Genomic DNA, 15,891 nt, shown 5'->3' on the forward strand with positions numbered 1-15,891 from the left:
ATCTGAGTGTGCACTTATTTAATCTCCTCAGGAAGTGTCTCCCCTGAATAAAAAAAAAAGAACATTCATTACTACGACAGAAGTAGTCCATATATATATATATATATATATAAACATATATACAGAGTTCACAGTGAAAATCCAGGTGTTGTGCTGTTGCCTGACAGGCGAGCTCACTCTTTAAATTTCCACTCCTGACGGCACATTGGGCACTGCTGCTGCACTTGCTGGGAGTTCAGCCACTTCAGGATGCAGTGCATATGGAAACAGTGAGAGCACTGACCCCAAACCAACGGGCAATCATCTCCTGGGACCTTACCTGTTAAAACCAGAGAGTACATTTCATTTTGTTACACTGAATACATTTTGTTCAACTACACAAGCAGATCTTAAACAGCAACAGGACTTAATAACAAAACTGCACAAAAAGGCACAGGAGGCAGTGTAGATAAAGTGAAATCAGGTTACCCACAGTCTGGGCAGCAGCCGTTGAAAGGCGCTCTGCAGATGCCACAGTTCTCATCGTTGGCCACCCACAACCACGACGCCACACCATTCCACTGCTTTATTTTAACCTTCATCTCTTCTGGGAATTCACAAAACAGAAGAGACTGCACTCACAAACAGTAATTGTACATAGGGTCCCTTATACCATGGTACTGAATGAATATGTTCATGTAGCCTGATGTTTACATGATGCTTTGCAAAGTAATTAAAAATACTGAGGTACATGTCATGAAACTGCTTTTCATGATCATACTACTACGACACAAAATTGTACTATTATGGTATTATTATTTGTGGTATTTGTTTTTTTTTGTTTTTTTAGAATGGAATATCCACCCATGTCAACTCAGCTATGAGTAAAACACTGGCCTGTTAACACGAACATAATACAAATCTCAACACGTGACAGAGAGTAAATAATCAAAGTGGTTTAAACATACTGACCCACAGAAGTATAGTCATTGATTAAGCTCACTATGTTATTGTCCTAACATCCATTCCTTCTTCATACTATGTTCGCACTTCTTCTTCTTAAGCGTTTTTGGCGGTTGGCAAACCAACTTATAGGTGCTTTACTGCCACCTGCTGGACTTGAGTGTGGAACAAGACGAGTTTGGCAGGGGAAAAAAGTACTGAAATAAAACCTGTAACCTTTATATTCGTTATTACAGACCTATTCCTTTCAGAAATGTCCTACGTGCGCACTGCCTCGTAGGGATGGGGAGTCGACTCCAAAAGAGTCGATTCCTCGACTCTGAATAGCTCTAGAGTTGGAGTCAACTCCAGCACTGGAATCGACTCTCGTTGTCGAGTCGACTCCGAAATCGCAGATGCCTTCACTGATTCTCACATCTTTATATGTATAGTGTCTGGCAATTGAGTTCAGTATATCAGCAAAGAGTGAACAAAATTAAGTGAGGAGCCGTTTGCAGTGCAGTCCGTGAGCGGTGCAGAAGCAGCAGCACGGGCTCATTGTGCTTTCACATAACGGGCCATGAACACGTGCGTCGGATAGCTGGAGTTGTCGCAGAAACGACTTTTCCCCATACTTTTTTCCTATGTGAAGGTTACTTTAGAAATAAATAACAGTCATAGTAAATTTAGTTTGTAATTATACATGTTTCTGTGACAGCTTTGTAGTTTAATCGATGTTGTTATGCGATGTTATGTTTAATGCAATACAATTTGGTTTTCCATGGTTAACCTAGGTTATTTGTGTTCAATCATTGACCTTAAATCATTAAAAACTCACATAATAAACAAATCAATAAGTTTGCATTTGTATGCATTTACTCATTTGCTTGTTTTCTAAAAAGAAAAAAAACACTAACACTAGCTTTTCTAATCTTTTTGTATTCTATTTGTTTTTTGTTTTTTTATTATACAACTAACAAAGGCAAAAAAGGCCTCTAGCTTGCTCTATTCTTTTTCTATTCTATCTGTTTTCTTTTTATTTATTATAGGCTATATATATAACAAAAAAAACTTGCTATGTGTACTGCGTTAAGCTAAGTGAGGCTTGTTATAGCGCTTGCATATCATTGCTCTTTTGTTGATTTTATTTGCTTACATTGTCCTCATTTGTAAGTCGCTTTGGAGTGGCAGCTGCCACTGGCAGGCGCACATAGCGGTGGCAGGTCGAGTGGCAGCTGCCCCTGCCACGCAAAGATTTTACCCTTATTACTGTGAGTCGGAGTCGACTCCGAAAAACCCGAACACCAGCTCAGCTTTCTTCGCGCCCTCTGAAGCCAGCTGAAAGCACAACACTGCCACCTAATACGTGGGAGGTAAATATAGCCTTAAAGAGTTTTATTTTTAAAGAAGGTAAACGAACAAGATAACAAGGAAGTGACAATGAAGATAAAAATAATTTTAGGACCTCTGCTATGTTTTATATCTTGTTGTTTGATTTTTTTTTTCTTCTTTTTTTCAGATTGATTGTCTTCTTTATAAAGAGTAGCGAATCCGGAAGTGTGGCGTCTCCTAGCAACGGAGATGCAAAAGAAACACTGCAGGTCTCGCGCTGCTAAATGGTGATACCAGGAATGATTGGAAATTGAACAATAACTTTTTAGATCTTTGAAAAAAAAAAAATTGATTTTAAATATTGAAAAATAAGCATCGTATATCTCTGCCACTCCGGACCAGGATACAAAAGAAACAGGTGATAATTTATGCCTATATAATTCCCTGTTAATGTCTTATATATGTGTGTCTGTGTTGAATTACGGTACTTTATTTTTGATTATGAAGAGATGGAAGGTGGTGGGTGTGATGAAGGTCTGCCGGAGGATCAGATGAACAGGCAGAAAGAGGTTCCTGATGAATTTACTGAGCCTCAGGAGGTCTAGAGTCTTACACGAACCTTTCACTTGTATCAGTTTAACACTATTATATTACTAAAGACATTAATCGTACAGATAATATCAGAGTGAATAACAGCGTTTTGGTTTAGTTTTCCCATTGTCCTAGCAATCAGGACTTGCAATGTGAACTCAGTCGGTTTTAACGTAGAATGAATGTTTGTTAATGATTTTATTCATAGTGGGAATCGATGGAGCAGTCAGACTATTATGACAGAGGCACTGATCATGCTGGGACCAGTGGACTCACAGCTGAGCTTAGTGGACAGCACTCCCTCCAGCTGGAGATCAGTGGCATTGAGGCAGAAGGGAGAGTCAGTGAGGAAGATGACGAAGAGGAAGAGCTTGTAGTGTTGGATCCTGAGCATGTGAGTAAACTTGAATTAAAAAAATAATAATAATTCTGATACCCCTGGTCTCATGTTTTGTACATTTTGTACCCATCAGCCTTTAATGAAAAGATTCCAGTCTGCACTGAAAAACAACTTCAGAAATCAGCTAGAGAGATTGAACCTTGAGCTCCGTGAGAAGGTAATAGAAAATGGTATATTTTTCTCTGAACATGTTTATATGATCCACACTTGGCAGAAATTTCTTCTGTACTTTGGGAAATATATGCACAGACACTTGCATACAAACAAGGGCTACAGAAACTGATCGTTACTGCTCTGCTGCAGATAGTAGTGGAAAAGGCAGAGGCTCAGAAACGTCATGAACTTGCTGAAGAAGTATACATGGTGCATGAGATGTTGGCCAGACTCCAGGCGTCTCTGGAGGCAAGTCATGAGGCTAATGCCCAGGCTGCTGCTCAGCGTAGACAGGCCCAAGACCAGCTGGATGGGGTTAAAAATCAGTACCAAGATGCTGCCAGTCAGGCTAACAAACAACGTATGCAAGGTGAGAAGAATATCTATGAACCAGTGTTATTTTGTATATTTAATATACAATTTTTTTGTTTGTTAATATTTTTAGTTATTTTATAATATATTTTTAGCTTTTTTTTTGTATATTGTATTTATTTTATTTATTACATTTTTTGTAGTTTTGTTTTTGTGATTTTGTAATTTATTATTATTTATTAATAATAATAATTTATTTTTAAAATATTACTATTTTTTATTTCATTTCAGTTTTAGTTTTAGTTCGGTTTCGGTTTTTATTTCCAGTTAGTAATTTTAGTGCTTCAACTTTTTTTTAATTGCCTAGGCAATATTTCTAATTTCAGTTTAGTTTAGTCTAATATTTTTATTTTAGCTTTATATCAATTAACAAAAATATTTTGAACAAGAGTGCATTTACAGTGGAGAACATTTTGCACTAACCAACAGCACATTTTGAAGATGATTATTTATATTTATATTATTCGTATTGTTCATTAGTTATGATTTTTCAAAGAAACTGACAAATAAACATAATATGCACAATACTTCTTTCATAAGTATGTTGATTTACCCCAAAAACATTGTGACTCCTTGGCATTGTAAAACCACAGATATCATCCCAAACAGTGCAACATAATAACAATAGCTTAACCAATGGCTTCAGTTTGTGAGGGGGCTACCTGTTGAACAATAGCAGATAAGATAAAAAGGATTTAGAAATAATTAGTTTACAATTTTAGTGGTGCAGACTTCATCTTCAGACAATTAACACTCAACAATCTCAGTTAGTCTTGTTATCATTTGTGCTCTCTTTATAGTTTCTGAATTACAGTCTAAAGTGGACAACCTGGCCCTGAAGTTGCTCTACATGCAGGAGGCCAATACTGACCTGCGCTCAGACATCAAAGCCATAATAAATGCTTCACACAAAGTCCAGAAAGAAAGAACTCAGGCAGAGGAGAATAAACACCAGCAGGTGGAGTTCTAGATTGTGATTGTGGTTAAATGTGGCCATGTCATGGGTTTTGCTATTTTAGTATATATTAGCATGCTTATATTATGATTTTAACCAGAAAATTCTATGTATATTTATGTATATGTTCTATTCTATGTATGTGTATCTATCTATATATACGGTATATATATTCATTGAAGCTGTAATATATGTTCATTCAAACATCTCTCTCTTTCTCTCTGTCAGGATCTTTATGTTGAGCGTTTGATCAAGCATGTGGAAAAGCTCTCAGAGCAGATATCTCTATATGAAGTTCAGATCATCGCTCAGACTGAGCAGACAAAGGCTGCAAAGGAAGCTCTTTCTGAGGTTAGACACCTCTGCAATAGATCAAGTGAAGCATACACATTCAAAGTTATGGATTTTTAAAAGTTATGAAACGCATTTTAATTGAAACATCACATTTTGGTTATGTTCAAATTTAAATATTATTAAGAGCAACAGCAACACCCGGAGCAGTGGGCAGCCATTTATGCTGCGGCACCCGAGGAGCAGTTGGGGGTTCGGTGCCTTGCTCAAGGGTCTCACCTCAATCATAGTATTGAGGGTGGAGAGAGTGCTGGACATTCACTCCCTCCACCTACAATCCCTGCCAGACCTGAGACTTGAACCCGTTGGGATTTATTTCAGGATTCTTTGATGAATAGAAAGTTCAAAAGAACAGCATTTCTTTGAATTAGAAATCTTTTGTAACAATATATTCTTTACTGACAGTTTGAATCAGTTTTATTCATCCTTGCTAAATAAAAGTATTCATTTTTTCAAATAAAAACAAACAAACACGGAAACCCTTGTGTGTGTGTGTGTGTGTGTGTGTGTGTGCGTGCGTGCTGTAGGCGCAGCTGGAACTGGACTCTGTGGTTGTTGAGCGTAGGCAGTTACTCCAGCAATGGAACAGCAGCCTGTTAATGATGAGGAGGAGGGATGAGACTTACACTGCTATGCAGGAGGAACTGAGGTGAACATAATGCTCAAGATTTCTGTGTATGCATGATCCAAACAACAGTACTGATTTGTACTGATGATCCCTCCTCCAGGCAGACCAATGATCAGGTGCGCTCTCTGGATACAGAGATTGAGGGCTACAAAAAGTCCATCACACAGGAAGAAGAGCAGAATGAGTGTCTCACTCTGCGTCTGAACCGGGCCCAGAATGACTGCACCACCTCACGTAAACTCATCACACACTCCCAGAACCATCAGGAGGTCCTGCAGGCCCAGTATAGCACATATACACGAATGCTGCAGGAGACAGAAAAGACCTTCAGCACACTGCGAGGGGTACTTCAATCACATCAACCTACAGCTCAAATATTTTTCAAGACTGATGTGTGCAGGTTAATGAGCACTACTCAAAAGATTTTGTCTTTCTTAAAAGAAATGTTATGACTGTCTCTCCTTTTTTAGGACTATGATGTACGCCAGTCTGAGCTCAAGGGTCTCAGAAAGCAGATGGAGAAAGAGTCTGCAGTGCGTGTGGATCTGGAGGACCAGATCATGAGCAAGCTGCAAGAGAAGCTTACTCACAATAATGCGGCAAAGTACTCGCGTCGACTGACTGATAAAACTGCAGCACACAGGAGAGAAAAGGTAGGATGCTTTCGGCTAACCCATAAACTTTCATCACAAATTTTTTGAATTATTGTCTGAATTTTAAGGTAATCATTTGTAAGTTGTATGATGATTTTTTTAATTAGCACTTTGACTTTTAAGGACCTTTGGATTTTAGGTGTAGTATGACCTGGACACATTGAATTCAAACTTGTGCATTTATACGATTTTTCAGGAGGCTCAGTTAACTAAGTTAGAGAATGACATCAATGCAGTAACGCTGGAGGGGCAAGAGGTGGCGACACATCTGGACTCTCTGGCTGCATTTCAAGCTGAACTTGAGCAAGAAATGAGCCAGCGTCACTTTCTTCTGTCTTCTCGCGACGCAGAGATTTCTAAACAAGTCACAGATATTGAGCGAAAGCAGGCCACGATCAGCATCTACAACAAGAAGATCAGGGATATTGTGTCCAGTACAGGGGTTAGAGCTCACACTTCACAATCAGTACATGTTTTAACATATGGATGCTTTGAATAAGGCGTAGAGATCTCTTCTCTCTGATGATTGTAATGGATAATTGCATTTTTAAGTTATTGTATTCAACTCATATTTCAATTAATTTTCAAGTTACTGTAAATACTGTATATTTAAACTTTCCAATGTGTGTGAGAGTAGCATGAAGACCTAGGTCCTTTGGAGATCCGTGCAGCCACCCTGTCTAAGAAGCTGGAAGAAGTTGGTGCGGAGATAAAAGAGCAGCAGCAGTTGTGGCTCTGGCAGCAGGGGGAGCTAGTGAGATTCACTCAGGAAAAACAGGCCCACAGCTCTTCTGTACAGACCCTGGGAACACAACTCACAATACTGCAACAGAGCAAGATCAGAAGAGAGAGTATGCACTTTTCACTAACATGTAGTGGTGCATTTTATGTGTCTTAATTTAATCTTTATCATGTTATTCCAAAACTAAAATATTTCAAAGAACATTTAATCTGTACCCCACTGGCTTTCATTGTTTGGAGGGGAAAAAAGTAATACAGGTTTGGAATGACATGATGGTGAGTAAATAATGAGAGAATTTTTATTTATTAGTGAACTATACCTTAAGTACAATTAATTTGGAAAAACCTTTTTGCCATTTGTACCATGAGAACAAACAAACAAGCAAAGTACAAAGTTATAAAATGTGTCTGAGAAATAAATACATTATTGATATTGTGCTTTTGGTTATGTTTGTGCCTATCAGGTGAGATGGAGCAGGATCAGCGCGAGCAGGCGGATCTGGAAAAACAGATTAAAGCTCTCATGGCAGACATGGTCAAACTGAACTCTCTGCTCACTAAGAACAGTGATCTGAATCAAGCCCTGCAGCAGAGCAACAGTCTGATGGAGACAGAGTTCAGACAGAGACTCAAGGTACAACACTACGCACTGTGTAGTTTTATATTGTGAAAATCACATTTTTATGTATTCTTCTGTTTTTACACTTTCCATTTTGTCAAATGTACTGTGTTAGTTTCCAGAGCTCACAGCGTATAGTGAGAAATAACTAATGCTGAGTAATGATGAGTGTAGTGTAGAATACTGTGGCCCTCGAGGTCCTTTGTCCTGCAGAGTTTGAATAGGGTTTGAGCTAAATATTGCAGGACAGTGGACCTCAGAAGTTGAGAAACCTTGATCTAAATAGGCATGTAATATTAGTCACATGACTTATTGTGTAAAAGGCATTTTAAACACTTTATTTGTATATACCTTGTGTGTGTAGGAGGCTGAGAGGGATTCGGTTGAGACTCAGCTGAAGCTGGAGAGGTTAAACGAAGAGAAAGAGAGACTTATAAACAGCCTAGTGGAGGCAGAGTGAGTCCAACACACTTCACACATACACACCTTGACCCTGACTCAGATTTTAGTATCACTTTATTACAAGGTTCCATTTGTTAACATTAGTTAACATGAACTAACAATGAAAATACAGCTCCGGAAAAAATCAAGAGACCACTTCAAAATGATCGGTTTCTCTGGTTTTACTATTTATAGGTATATGTTTGAGTAAAATAAACATTTTTGTTTTAACTACTTACAACATTTCTCCCAAATTCCAAATAAACATATTGTCATTTAGAGCAGTGGTTCTCAATTCTAGTCCTTGCAACCCCCCCGCTTTGCACATTTGTATCTCTTATAACTTCAGATGTTTGTTATATTCGACCGTAAGTGCCCTGCGAAGTGGACGTCACAGGATATTCCGCCATGATTCCAGTTCGAAGGGAGTGTATATGTTCCATTCAAAGGGCATTAAAGTATGTTAAATAAGAGAGACATGCAAAATATGCAGAGCAGTGAGTTCAAAAAAACTTCTACTTAATGACATTGCACTGTAACTCTTTACTACAGGAGAATAGCTAATGTAGGTGACATTGTTTTATGGAATGAGGTTGGATCACAGTAAGTTTTCATTTAATGACAACATCAACTGTTCTTTTGCTTTTTTGGTAACTTTTCCCTGTCCTCTCTATCGCTGCTTAGTGATTTTTGCATTCTTTGGCTACAGCAGTTAACAGTTTACTTCTGGTTGTTGTTGCCGTTCAGTCTGCAGCGGTTGCCCTAATGTCATGCCAATGGATACAGTAAATTCTTGGTTCGAATAGCATAATTATATTTAGCCACTCATCATGTTAGAACAGTTACAATTGTAACAGAACTTAATTGGATCCACACCAATTTGTGTTACCTAAATTCTAACTAAATGCCTACCTAGAGAACATTTTTGGGCATCGTAGGTGATGAGTAAGCAGCTAACTCATATGCCTTTGACCCAAAAATGCTGTTATGATCAAAAGGTCACTAGGTTAGTGATACAGCCATAATGTATAGAATCAGTATAATACCAGGGCTAGAGAATGAACACTTTATTGCTCTGTTTTGTGTGTGTGTTTGTGTGTGAAGGCGTCAGATCATGCTGTGGGAGAAGAGAACCCAACTGATGCGAGAGACTCGCTCTGCCATAGATTCAGACATTGGACAGGGAGACATACGAACCATGAGAGCAGAGATTCACCGCATGGAGGTGAGTGTATGAGTGTATTTGTGAAAGTAACTTCTAAGTGTGGTTTCAGTCTGAAATGTTACGTACTGTATGTGTCCAGGTTCGTTATGCTCAACTGATGAAGCAGCAGGAGAGGTTGTTGAGAGACATGGAGTCAGTGGTGGCCAGACGTGAGACAATAGCTGTTCGGAGTGAGGTTCAGGCACGATCTGACCATAAGCAGCCCACACACAACGACTACCACAACACTCTCCAGAGCCTCCGCCGAAAGATTCTCCAAGCAAAGAAGGTGTGTGTGGATCAAGGTTATAATAATTTAGACATTTTAAATTAGTTTTTCTTATATTTTAAATATATAAATTATTTATTCATTTAGTTACATGTTTTATTACTTCCCACTTTATACATAATTAAATTTACTCTTAGCTTTTTCTACTTTGTTTGCTTTTTCTGCACTTACTTTCTAGTAGAATTACTAACGTTAACACAGTTTCTGAAACTGAATCTTTCCTGGGATACTTGAGTGTGATTGGCCAGTGGTGGCAATCACAATCTTACAAAATATTTTGCACAGTGACTGGTAAACTATACAGTGTATAATTGACGATTGTCTCAGGCAGCTGATTTTCTTTGAAGCTATATGTTAGCTTTGGGTTTTGAACTTCAGTATTTCAGTATCACTTCAGTATCAGTATAAGTAACAATAACTCACTGTAATAAGTGGGATAATTTTGTATGTATTGAAAAACTGAAAAGAAAAGTTCTGGATATTTTCACAGATTATTATTTTTTAGTTATCTTTGAGCCATGATTTATTAATTTTTTATTTTTTTTTATTTTAGTTAATTAAATGTTGTTGTTTTATTTTTACTTTTCATTTTTAGTGTTCAGATTATGATTTATGGATATGACCTGTATTATGCAGTTTTTATTTACAAACTGAATTTAGAGACTGTTTTGTCTGTTATAAAGAACTAGGGTGGCCATATGTGCCGTTCATACGGGACACGTCCTGGCCAGGATTTTAATATGGCCTAAAACATCCAAAGTAGTTTGACCAATAACATGCAGGTATTGCATACATAATCGACCAATTGTGGCGCTGCGCGTGAGAAGGTGAGATCTACAGAGAACGATCAAAGCGATGCAAATATGCGCATGTGTTTGTTTGACTTGAAAGTTTGTTTGACCAAAGTAGGCGCAAGAGCGATTTGAAAGCATAAGGAGCCGTCTGCTCTGCTCTCTATAACTCTCATTAATGTCACACAATGATCAACCTGCACAGTGCAAACAGCCAAAACCTGGATATTTTAGGCAATATAGAAATCCTGGCAAGGACGCGTCCCGTAAAAATGTCCCGTAAGGTCACCCTATAAAGAACTAGCTTATGCCTTGTTTACTGTGTATGTGTTCAGCAAGCAGAAGACTGTGATGGTGCTATAGCTCAGCTGGAGGAGAGGCAGGGCTCTGTGACTTCCAGCCTCCGAGACAAACGTATACATCTCAATGACCTGCAGAATATCAGAGCGGTTCTCACCCAGGACCTCAGCGCACTACAAGAAACCAAAGAGAGGGTCAGTCCATCCACAAACAGCATACACACTTGCATACTAAACATCCAGTGGGGGGTCACAGCTTAATGAACCAGTTATATTATATTTAAATCAACAAATGTAGAGCAATTTTACTCCACATGCAAGTCACATCAGAGCGGCAAGTGTACTGTGTGTTTACGTAGACTTTTACTTCCACAAGAACCACAATCGCAGGAAACAACATTTTGCACTCTTTAATTTTATACAAGACATCAACATTAGTGGACATGGTTTGCAAGAGGAATTTAGATGTACTGTAGGCTCTAACCATTTAAGTTTATGTTCTGTAACTGTGTGCCGATTATTTGGCATCACCAAAGGTTCTCTGCTCATTTCTGCAGAACTTGTATCGTCTGCCCGTGCTGCAGTGTCGGGCGAAACACCTGCAGGCTGTTAAGGAAGGACAGTACACTCCGGTGGCCAATGGAGACACGGCATTGGAGCTGGCTACACAGAAACAGGAAGAGCGATTGAAAATGGTTAGTGTAAAATCCATGGAAGATTCTCTGAAGTAAATTAGGCAGAAATCTTGTGTTATATGGTCTAGCATGCAAAGTTAGATGTAAAATTCACTTAAGTTACTGATGATGAGGCTTAAAGGGGTCATGAACTGCCTCTGTTTTTTATTTTGTACTGTTCTCTATGTCCACTTATAATGTTAGCTAGATTTTTACATTAAAAAACATCATAATATAGATGTAACAGGCTATTTTCTCACCTGTTTTTGACCCCCCTCAACTAAACGTTCTGTTTGAATAGGCGTGGCAGATTGTAGACTCGGAAGAGAACGCCCACTGCTATGATTGACTAACAATTATGTATGTTGGAAAAACCTTTTTGCCATTTGTACCATGAGAACAAACAAATTATGTATGACAGCCTATATCCTTTACAGATGGACGCTGCTGTGATTTAGGTTAAAACCGCATAAATACTCATATCAAACTATCTGTTTATCATACAAGAAATAGTGATCTCTTAATAAAAACAGTTACACTTGTGTGTTGCTACATTACAGTTAGATCCGATATAGTCGTCACAGCATTGTCTTTTAGTTTCAATATTTCTGAAAATCCTGCGTCGAATTGAGACTTGTTTGTAAACTAATCCGTGGTAAAATGAAGTGAACAAAGGACCAAGTTCTTACCGACGCGGTCTGGAACTTCTTTAAAAATAAAGTTCATCCACTCTCTCCTAACATTGAGGAAGGCAAAAGGAAGGCAATGCAAAAAAAACAATTTTTTCAACAACTTGGCACTGTACAGCACCTTGTTGTCTTTGGAGCCATCTTTATTGTTTTGTTTCTGTGTAGACCTGCGCGTTAGAAGCAGGCGTTAATCATCTTCTGTGGAGGTGGTGCTTATCCACACTATTACATCATAGAGTGGTACATTCCACAAGCTGTCATTTTGGTAGACTGGCTTCAATATAAGCTGTTTTTAGACTTACGAGATAGCTTTTAGTTCTGAAACTTACAGGATGTTTTCATAGTACAATGACCTCTAATATGTGAAAAGATCAAGGGAATTTTGATTTCTCAGTTCATGGCCCCTTTAAAGAGCATCTGCATAGATGCAATGACTTCTAAATTAACCCTCAAACAAAACTAAATGCTAAATAACTGAGAAGCTCACGGCAACCTCAAATGTTTTGTGTTATTATCAGTAGCTGAAGTTGAACCAGTGGGGCAAAGTGGAGAAAAGCAGAGCTAGTGATTTCAGAAACCAAAAAACAAGACTAATACTAATTACTTTCTGCACTCTTATCTCAGATCAGTTCCATTCTCCAGCATTTGGCTGAAGAGTACCCTCAGCATCACAGCACTCTCCAAAGGATTAACCTAACATTGGCAGAACACCAAAACAGTGGACTTCAGGACTGCCAGTGACCACAGAAATATGTATTGCATAAAATAAAAGTCGTGTATGTACATACGTACATGTTTAGCAGTTGTTGGCCTGGTCAGTATGAGGTCTGGTTTATTATGACAAGTGTAGAGAAAAGGCAGAGAAAGTAATACTGATTGTCTGTTATTGCAAGGACGTTTTTATGAAGAGGTGGGACAAGGACGTGTCTTTAGATGAAGCAAAAGAATCTTTGAAACTAACTTTACTGTATCAGTGTACACACAGTTGCAACCATATTAATTTTAAAAGGCATTGCGATAGAGTGTCTTAAATTTGCTTAAAAAACTTTGATTTTTCACAAGGTTATTGGAAGTTTTGTTATTGTTAATTTTTCTGTGACAGTAATGTGTGTAGCTACTTAAAGGGGTCATCGGTAATGAAAAATCTATAACATACTTTGGCTAAAATTTCTCAATGGTAGTGTAAAAAACACCTTCTTTACCCTGTCAAAATCAGCTCTGTTTTCATCAAGCCGTTTTTTAGTCCATTTTGCTTTAAAGCCAAATTTATACTTCTGTGTCGAACCTGCCGTAGCCTACGCAGGGACGCACAGGCCTGCGCCGTAACCTACGGTGTACCTGACGTGCACCTCTCCAAAAATCTAACAGCACGTCAATTCTACGCGGACCGCAAACGCTGTGATTGGTCTGCTAGAACCCCTCCCTGTACTTAAGGTTTGTGTGCGTTTATGAGCACTGTAATATAGTTTAATGTCACACCTTCTTATTTAAAATAAAACAAAGCAAAGAACAAGAGTCTTATTATAGTAGCATTATACATCAGTAGTTGTCCGCGACAAACAATGTTGATCTGCCGTGGTACACGTCCTTGTGGAGACCATAGACTGGAAAAAAAGACATATTCTGGGAACACAAAGCATCCAAAATACCAGCTACAGTGACCTCAAAAAGTATTTGGTCATTTGACCCTCTGGTCTGCCTCACTTGTAGAACACCTGAAAATTAACCTTTTTTTTTCCCAGTAAAATCGATGTAATATTTTTTTCTTCAGTAATATTATTAATAGTATTTTGAGAGAATTGTTTGTACCAATTAATATTTATGCAGTAATCATGATCCACTGAAAACTTAATTAAAATGATTTTTAATTAATTCAGTATTTCAAGTTAAAATAGAGGCTACGCCGTTAAAATCTGTTTTTAAGGCTCTCTGGTGAAAGTAAAAAAGAAAAACATGTATAATGCCATGATGTAACCACTAGAGAATCTTGTGCATTCCTTAGTTATTTTCAGACATATAATTACTACCTTTTATTATAAATTTTGACAGTCTCGAAGACTACTTTTTGTCAAGGTTTAGATATTTTTTGTTTGAAATGGTTATTTGAAGTGGCAGGTTTTGTATTATAATTACAGTCAAGCCTGAACTTTGTGTTAGAAAAGGAAAACATAGAAAGCATTTTGTTACAAACTGAATTAGATTGAAAACTGAATAAAAATACAATCACTCAGTCATAACACTTTATATTATAAACTTTTTTCAATCTTTGTGTGTGTGTGTATGTGTCTATTTTGCTTCATATTCTTCCCATTTATTTATTTATTTTTATTTATACATTTTTCACCCAGTTTTGTACCATTCCAATAAAGCTAGTCTATAAACAAATGATGCTAGACCTTTTGACAGAAACTAAAAAAAAAATGCCATTTTTGCAATTAATTTTGGCTGGTCCTATGAGGATTTTAATGGAATTTTTAATTAATTTCCTCTAACTTGCAGAACTTGTACATGCTGTTTCATGTAATTAATGATATTTTGTTATTCATTTTTAATTGGTTTAAGTTTACAAACTAGGAGCCATGGAGTGCTGGTGACCATCTAAGGTCAGGTATTGTTGCTTGAGTAAGGCTGGGAGTCAATCTCAAAAAGAATCGATTCTTCAATATCTGAATCATTGGAATTTTAGGGGAATCGACTCTACTAAACAGCCCTGGCCGCATTTAATATGATTGATTGAGGACCCAAACAACCAAAAGAACTGATTACTGCAGAACTGCCGTTCCCTTTCGATACTTCACTCGTACTACGTCTTGCTAAAGACGCTATGGGAAAAAGTCCTTTTTTTTCAATCATGCAGTGTAACAGCACGGCCATCGGTTCATTAAAGACGAACCAATGGCTCGGCAGCGGTGCTGCACGAACCTATGCCTGCGAAGCCCGCCAGAATGGGTGGGGCTATCCGGCTTACGTCGGCTCAGGCCCCGCATACCTCGCTCTCTCCACACAGAGAGGTTTCTCCCGTCCTCTTCACCCAGCCTGACCAGCGTCCCTCTGCCATCGCGAGCGATCTGGTCTCGTTTCGGGGGAGTGACGATGAGCTGCTGGATGACAGCATGTCATCAGCAGCCTTGGACGCCAAGGAGCTGTCGGGCTCGACTGCTGACCCCACCTCCCTACTGCCATCCGAGCCCAGCGACGTTAAGCCCGGGATAGACGCCGAATTACTCCGCGTTCTCTCGAAAGCCATCGAAGAGCTGGGTTTGGAGTGGTCTCCTCCAGCCGTCTGGACGAGTGGTTCCTGTCGGGGGGCCATCAAGCCCCTCGTCAGAGATCCTCTCCTTTTTTCCCGGAGGTCCATGACGAGCTCACCAGATCATGGTGCGCCCTGTACTCTGTACGCCTTCGTACTTACGCTTCATCCGCCCTCACTTCGGTCGATGGTGCTGAAAATAAGGGATACGAGAAGCTGCCTCCGCTGGACGAGTCAGTGGCCGCACATCTCTACCCAGCCCACTGCGATTGGCTGGAAGGCAAAGGCTGCCCATCCGGACGACTTAGGCTCTCGCTGGACGTGCCTACTCTTCGGCTGGGCAAGCGGCTTCGGCTCTCCATTCTATGGCGGTTCTCCAGGTCTTCCACGGACGGGTCTGGCCCCCCCCGTGACAATCAGAGAGCTGAGGAGCACGACAGACCTGGCTTTACACACCACCAAGGTCACGGCTCAGGCCTTAGGGCATTCCATGGCCAGTCTAGTGGTGCTGGAGCGCCACTTATGGCTGACCTTGATG

The 15,891-nt window shown here is 39.1% G+C and overlaps 2 protein-coding genes across 7 annotated transcripts; one reads left to right on the forward strand and one right to left on the reverse strand.

Moving 5' to 3' along the window:
- Positions 1-3: 3 nt before the first annotated feature.
- anapc11 (APC11 anaphase promoting complex subunit 11 homolog (yeast)) lies at positions 4-2,217 on the reverse strand. 4 transcript variants are annotated; one of them, XM_058779747.1, is made up of 4 exons: positions 2,078-2,217; positions 473-586; positions 178-319; positions 4-43 (listed from the first exon to the last, which is right to left on the reverse strand). In XM_058779747.1, exons 2-4 carry the CDS (start codon positions 579-581, stop codon positions 28-30), a joined length of 267 nt encoding a protein of 88 aa, XP_058635730.1. In that variant the 5' UTR covers positions 582-586; positions 2,078-2,217; the 3' UTR covers positions 4-27. The 4 variants fall into 4 exon arrangements, with proteins under 4 accessions (XP_058635730.1, XP_058635729.1, XP_058635728.1 ...); XM_058779746.1 differs by lacking the exon at positions 2,078-2,217 and adding an exon at positions 952-1,229 and having other exon boundaries at positions 473-583; XM_058779745.1 differs by lacking the exon at positions 2,078-2,217 and adding an exon at positions 952-1,217.
- On the forward strand, positions 2,108-14,429 carry ccdc40 (coiled-coil domain containing 40). 3 transcript variants are annotated; one of them, XM_058779740.1, is made up of 20 exons: positions 2,108-2,294; positions 2,441-2,671; positions 2,761-2,852; positions 3,053-3,238; positions 3,318-3,401; positions 3,548-3,767; positions 4,570-4,727; positions 4,953-5,075; positions 5,603-5,724; positions 5,804-6,047; positions 6,174-6,356; positions 6,553-6,798; positions 6,994-7,207; positions 7,562-7,731; positions 8,081-8,172; positions 9,262-9,382; positions 9,462-9,650; positions 10,777-10,935; positions 11,298-11,435; positions 12,728-14,429. In XM_058779740.1, exons 3-20 carry the CDS (start codon positions 2,763-2,765, stop codon positions 12,842-12,844), a joined length of 2,856 nt encoding a protein of 951 aa, XP_058635723.1. In that variant the 5' UTR covers positions 2,108-2,294; positions 2,441-2,671; positions 2,761-2,762; the 3' UTR covers positions 12,845-14,429. The 3 variants fall into 3 exon arrangements, with proteins under 3 accessions (XP_058635723.1, XP_058635724.1, XP_058635725.1); XM_058779741.1 differs by having other exon boundaries at positions 2,761-2,822; XM_058779742.1 differs by lacking the exon at positions 2,761-2,852 and having other exon boundaries at positions 2,167-2,294.
- Positions 14,430-15,891: the final 1,462 nt, after the last annotated feature.

Source organism: Onychostoma macrolepis, chromosome 06, assembly GCF_012432095.1.
Source record: "Onychostoma macrolepis isolate SWU-2019 chromosome 06, ASM1243209v1, whole genome shotgun sequence".
NCBI classification, from domain to species: domain Eukaryota; kingdom Metazoa; phylum Chordata; class Actinopteri; order Cypriniformes; family Cyprinidae; genus Onychostoma; species Onychostoma macrolepis.